Raw genomic sequence first — 6,422 nt, 5'->3', positions numbered from 1 at the left:
GGGAGCAGCCCTCCCGGCCGTGGTCGTTACCGCCGCGGTGCGGGCAGCGCCGTGCTCTGCCGGGGGAGCCTTCCTGGGCGCGGGCGGAGGTGTCCCGGGCAGCAGCGCCTGCTTTGGCACCGTGCTGGGGTCTGGCGCAGGGGGCGCGGGTTTTGCTCTCCTGGTTCCGTTTCGCAGTGTAGGAAACACTTGGGTTTGCGGGTTTTTTGGTTGGTGTTTCTTTTTATTTTCCTCCTGTTCTTCTAATACTTGGTGCTGCCGGCACACAGAGCCACCTTCTCGTCAGGGGATGGATGGTGCTGCTAAGCTTGGCCTTCAGGTGATGGGGAGAGGAGGAACAGTATTTTGAGGCTTAAATTTTTCTTCTAGTAGTTGAAAGTGGTGGGTTTGTCCTATTCTTGAGAGCTTTACTGACACGGGGGGAGGGTTATTTCCCTTCCTCATTTGTCAGAGTTAAAATAAATGAAAATGACAGTTGTTTCAGTTAATATAACAAGAACTTTTTCCTAAGAAAAAGAGAAACATCTGTTGTCATAGCCTAGTTAAAAAGCAGGATGTTATGTTTGTAGAGGGTTTTTTTAGTGAGATAATAGTCAACTAATAGTCATTAGTTGTGTTCATAAAGCTTACAGGTTGTGTCTGAGAGGTTCCCCGACTTTGGATTTTGCACTTCTAACAGCCAGAAATTTTGCTGGTTTTATTGTCATGGGTTTTCTGTTTCACTGAAGAATTGAGATACCCTGTTCAGGTTTTTGTGTGAATGCTTGGCATTTATTTTCCATCTGCCTAAAACTGGGAGTGTTACAGTTCAGCATGGTACGACGCACATTACAGGTGATGTAAGTGGAGAAAAGCACTGAGAGAACCAGGCCACAAGGCACAAACTGGTGCAGCCTCACTGTGCTCCCAGCTCTGCCATTTGCGTGGGGGTTTTCTCTCTCTGTCACAAACCTGCACTGTGTTTTACGATGGGCAAGACCCCTGTACGTGCTGGGAGTTGTTCCCCATAGCTTGTGTTGTTTTGCCTGCTGCTTTACCTAATCCAGAGTATTTGGATTTTTGTTTCTTCATTGGAGGCTCAGATAACTTTTCCTGAAGATGCCAGTGATGGCATAGGGTGCCTGGTCACTGAGCAGGCACCTTCCCAGGCCAGTGGGGCACAAAGACGCTGCTTTATTCATTAGTACTTTCCATTTCTTTCAGGTGTGAAACATGCAGCGAGAAGGAAGCCAAGTACAGATGTCCACGGTGCATGAGATATTCGTGCAGGTATCTGTAAAATTAAAATAGTTGGGGTTCTTCACCCGCTCGTGCTGAACGTGGCATGGTGATGGTTTTCTTTTTGTCGTTTCAGTCTCTTGTGCGTAAAGAAGCACAAGCTTGCACTGAGCTGTAATGGAGTCAGGGATAAAACAGCGTTTGTCTCTGTGAATGAATTCACTGACCTGAACCTTTTGAGTGGTAAGGATGTCCGTTATGCTTTTGACAATTCATTGTATGTACTGGACTAGCACTGCATTTTCTTCTTGTTCATTTATTTCGCCTCCAGATTACCGTTTCCTGGAAGATGTAGGAAGGACAGCTGACGCTGCTGCTCGGCATCCTACTGTGCACAGCCCAACCACCAGAAGAAATGTGAGTTCTAAATTAGCAGCTTGACCTGCTGGAGATAGGGTCGATTACCTTGAATTCCCTCTGAGGCGGTCCCATTCCAGATTTCAGAGCTGATACCCCTCTCACCAAGGTATAAATGACCCTGAATTTTAGAGGCAGATACCAAAAGAAGCTTCTAGGTTTATGCAATAATAGTGTTGATGGCTGCATTCAAATGCTTAGAAGAGATTGCTAACAGAGTGCGTTCTTAACATTGATGCGTGACCCCTCTTGCTGTTTGATGGTTTTGTTTTAACAAAGCCTGAACGTTTCCTTCCACATCAGCAGCTTTTTCTGAGTTTTTTAAGTATGACATTCCCAGGTAGAAAACAGATTTATTAATTGCCTGAAAGTTATTATGTGATTCCCCATATGCCAAATGAAGGCAGCTAGAGTTCAGCAAAGAATGAATCTAAGGAACAATGAAGTGAAAGGCAGCCTCGTAAGGGGAAGTTGGGTTACTGATCCTCCTCCAATTCCAGTAAAGCGTTAATGAGATCCCAGAAAAGTGTGGCATTTCCTGAAAGGTCTATGATGGTAAACTGCAAAGACTTTAAGATCAAGAAGGGATAAAAAAAAAACCCAACCCAACACCCAGACAAACAAAATCTGCTCCAAAATGCTTGGACTTGCTGACATGTCACAGAAAGGCATCAGGGCCGTGTTGTTTCCCAGCCTTGTGAAGATGTCTTTAAATACAGCACGAAACTTGGAGAGGACTCACGTTGGTGACAAAGTGAATTTGGGAGGCGCTGGCTTTCTCTTGGGCTGAAGTTGTGCTCTGTGTGTGTGTGTGCACTTGTCACCATGAGGTCTGGAAAAGATGCGCTGAGGATGGGGAGGTGCTGAGGCACTGATTTTTGGGGTGTGGTGCGAGGCTGTTCAGGGGCTGATAGCCTCAGTGCTCCCTTCAAATCTGAATTTGTCAGAGCGGCTGAGATGGTGCTTGTGTGCATCCCGTCTGCTGCAGGGCTGTAACCCAGAAACAGCTCCATGGGTGGTGGTACACCCACAGGGGCTGGCTGTGGCTCTCACGGTGTATGAAAGAACCTTTACTATGAAGAGGTCATAGGCGTGTTGGTTTTAAACCATGGGAAAACTTCACCTGGAAACGTTTGAGGTGGTTTCTAGGCTTACTTTATTAACTTTTTCATTCATGATGGCTTTTTTACAAAGTCAAAGAAAGTACTTCAGTAAATGCGGCCTTTTCTACAATTGCCCCATAATTCCTGTCAGCGTTGCTCTTTTATTGTTTAATTCTCAGGTTCTGAATATATGATTCAGATTTTTCTTTTCTACAATTGCCCCATAATTCCTGTCAGTGTTGCTCTTTTATTGTTTAACTCTCAGGTTCTGAATATATGATTCAGATTTAAAAAAAAATAATCTTTTCATTTTTTGCTAGTTATATTGCTTGAGAAACAAAGCTCGGAAGTGTGATATCGACCTAAGGACTCTGCCCATTGGATTTACAAAAAGAAGAGAGAACTCGACCACCTTCAATAACACGTGAGTCTTCAGTTGGCTGCAGTCAGCAATATTTTGTTTTCATTGAATGCATAATTACGAGGATCTAAATTCACACTGATAGGCTTGCTTTAAAAATCTGTGAGATGCACTTTACAAAAGCCATCTAATTTAATATTTCATGCTGCAGGTTTTCATTTTTTAGGCTCCTTGAGCTTGGTTTAGTAGCCTATGCAATTCATGCTTTATTTGGAAAAACACTAACACTGAGTAATGGGGGAGAAGCAGTGCTGTTGCGGTTTTCACCTTTGAATTAACGTTGAGTTTTGTTGCTGGAAAAAGAAAACACTTCAAAGGTTTGTGATGGGGACTGGGGAGGGGCCGTGCTGTTTTGGGGGCAGTGCCGCCGCCAGCCGCCAGGTGTCGCTCTCGGACAGCCGGGCCGGGCAGGGGCGCGGCGCGCTGGCCGGTGTCAGGTCTGTGGTTCGGGGCCACAAGCGCCGCGTTTGGGCTTTGCAGGTAGCTTAAGTTTCTAGCAGAACGTAAGGCGGAAAATAGGTGCATAAGTGTGACCGTTTACAGCTGCATATTTTACCAGCTCTGCTAGAGAAAACCCAGGGTGGACCAATGGGGAAAAAGGAAATCTGGGGCGTTTTCTCCTCCTCCAATTTGGACATCCCTGAGGTTCCCCCTCAGAGCAGGCCAAGTGGTAGCCCCAGAGCTTGCAGATGTGCCCTGTCAGCAGAGCCTGGCTGCCTCTACGCTGATGTCTTTTTCCTTGACCATGTGCTTTTACAGATCTGCTGTGCTCTTCTCATGCTATTGAGGTGTCTTGAGCTCAGAGCTGAGTTTAACTTCGGGGAATTTCCTTAATGTTGTGGGTAAAACGGCATGAACACCCTTAAGGAGTAGTCTTTAAGAGCCAGAGCAAGTGAAGAGGGCCCAGGGATGCTTCTGATGTTAAGAGAAGCTCTCTTAGATCTCTGATGCTAAGAAACAGAAAAAGCACAGGCACAGGGAGGTTTGACACTATTGGGAAGATCCTGGATGTGATACAGTGCTGTACTGACTGAAAATTGCCTTCACGTACCATGTTTTTCAGTTCTTTTTCTCTAGAAAGTCATTTTGCATTCATGCATAAGTGTGACTTGCATTGGGAACAAATTCAGCTTTGAGCAGATCATGCTGTCCCATGTATCCCATGCTTTACATTGTTTAACAGATGTGCATTTAAAGATGAAGAGGATGAGACAGGGAAGGTGACTTATTGGCAAATATGCATGGAAATATTTCACAGTTGTCTGGGATAATTCCTTACTGGCTTTTGTCAGCCATAAAGTCCCAGGGTATTTTGTTGTTTTGGAATGCTCACCTTTCTGGGACTTCCACTTCCCATCAGAAAGCACATAATAACATTTTCTGTTCTTGAGAGCATAGGAAGTAACCTCCTCTTTCCTGTAAGTGTAAGGTTCTGGAATGTGCTCAGTGAACAGTGCACAAAGGACACACTGACTCTCTTTTGCTGCTGCTGTTACTCATGCAGCGATGGGCAGCAATGCAGATTAGAAATTAACGAAGCTTTGGTGGTGTTTGTTTGTTTTTATTGGCATGTTTTGCTTTTTGTCCTTAAATGGGTTGCAGGGAATCAAGGCTCAGGTTTGATTGAACCAGTGAGTATCAGCCATTCAATACTTACCCATATGACTTCGTGACACCCGTAGTGTTTTGCTGGATTTTACATCCAAAGGAGTAAAGCTGTGCAAGTAGCTGTGTTATATGAGCGTAACACCTCAGGGTCAGGGTCTGGCGTGTCTGGTTTTCTGTAGCTCTGAACCCCTTCTCGTGCTGTTTGTTGGTTGGGATTTGCAGAGGGGCTGCTCCAGAGGGTGGAGGTTGGAAGCTGCTCCACATATGTGCGTGGAAAGCTGAGAACAGTCGTCTCTGATGTCCTGTTCATGCTCTCCATGCGAGCCAAGCTGCTGGGCTGTGCAAGGCAGGAATGAGAGCAATTCAGAACTGGGATGTACAAGCTGTATTCTGTGTCCTCCCCTGCCCCTGCCAGCTCTGGAGGACAGATCAGTTGTTGTTTGGATGTGTTAACCAGGCTCTTCATTTCCTGGTTTCCATCAGTTTGTTTGCTAAGTTTGGTGTTGTGAAAGCATACGTGTCAATGCTGGGCAACAGATGCATGAGACTGTCTTGTAATACTGAATATCCAGATAACTGAGGGGCATTAGAAAGTAGAGTCTGAGTCCAGGTTGTGAACTCATGGGATGTCTGACTTAGAGATGGTTTAGGACACCTTGTTTGCAAATCATTTTTAAAGCGCTGCTGTACCCCACCTTTCCTGTGGTGCCATTATTTTCCAGTAGAAGTGATAGTTCCCCTTCTGGACAAGTGCTGCCATGGAGTTGGGGTGGCCTTTGGGAAAGGGGTAGAGAATGTGACCGGGTTGGGACAAAGGCTGGGGCAGCAGTGGGGGAGCCCCATCCCATCAGATGGGAGGAGAAATGAGAGCTCGTGAGGCTCCTGTTTCCCTGTGGGAGGTGACGACAGCAATCAGGCACTGCAGTGGGGCATTGAGGCACTGAAATGAGGCATTGCAGCACCCTCGGCTCTGCTGTCCGCGCTGCCCTGCTCCAACCTCCCTTGTGCTGCTCACACCCTCATAGGCGTCTCCACACAGCTCCCTCCCTGCTCCACTCACTTCTCCTCCCAAACGAAACCCTTCTCACCTCTCCTCCCCACCCATAGGGGCTGGAGGGCTCCAGTCTCCTCGCTGGTGGAAGGCATGCCTGCAGCTTTCCAGCACTTGATCTATGTGGGAGAAGAGGGGAGCTTTGTCAGTGTCTCCCTTCTTTGATTTAATTCTGAGAGTAAAATAGTGTGGAGATTTGGGATTAGCACCAGTTACGGGATCATTAGTGTTACAGAAGCTACTTTGAGGTACGCCTGAAAGCCCTAAAATGCCAACTCTAAGCCTTACCTAGGTAGGGATAATTGAAATCAATTGTTTGAAGTGTTGCTGTTCCTGGGAATTTACCAAGGAGTTGTGAGCTGGGTTTAGGGTTAATATTAGGCTGTTGGAGCTGCTAAACTTGAATTTGGGTATTACTTAGTGCGTAGTTTTGCTTGCTTCCTAGGACCCACCAAAATAAGTTCCCAGGCAAAGGAGTCACTACTGGGATCACTCCTGGGAGTGATCAGAGAGCACGATGCTCATGTGTTTCAGTAAACCAGTAGCTTTTCAGAACATCCCCAGATGAAGATGAGTACTGGAATGTTTTGTTCTCATAGTGAAT

At 46.2% G+C, this 6,422-nt stretch overlaps 1 protein-coding gene across 1 annotated transcript in view; it reads left to right on the top strand.

Moving 5' to 3' along the window:
* Positions 1 to 1,184: 1,184 nt before the first annotated feature.
* ZNHIT6 (zinc finger, HIT-type containing 6) overlaps positions 1,185 to 6,422 on the top strand; it is a gene marked incomplete at its 5' end in the record, with an annotated part of 34,611 nt that continues 29,373 nt past the window's right edge. The window contains 4 exons of the mRNA XM_010190971.1: positions 1,185 to 1,269; positions 1,355 to 1,461; positions 1,550 to 1,635; positions 3,059 to 3,162. Of these exons, the coding sequence (XP_010189273.1) occupies positions 1,185 to 1,269; positions 1,355 to 1,461; positions 1,550 to 1,635; positions 3,059 to 3,162 (382 nt within the window). The remainder of the gene's footprint in view (positions 1,270 to 1,354; positions 1,462 to 1,549; positions 1,636 to 3,058; positions 3,163 to 6,422) is intronic.

This window comes from Mesitornis unicolor, unplaced genomic scaffold, assembly GCF_000695765.1.
Source record: "Mesitornis unicolor isolate BGI_N332 unplaced genomic scaffold, ASM69576v1 scaffold23288, whole genome shotgun sequence".
NCBI classification, from domain to species: Eukaryota; Metazoa; Chordata; class Aves; order Mesitornithiformes; family Mesitornithidae; genus Mesitornis; species Mesitornis unicolor.
The sequence above is the reverse complement of the archived record's forward strand: the minus strand, read 5'-3'. Positions and strand labels throughout refer to the sequence as shown.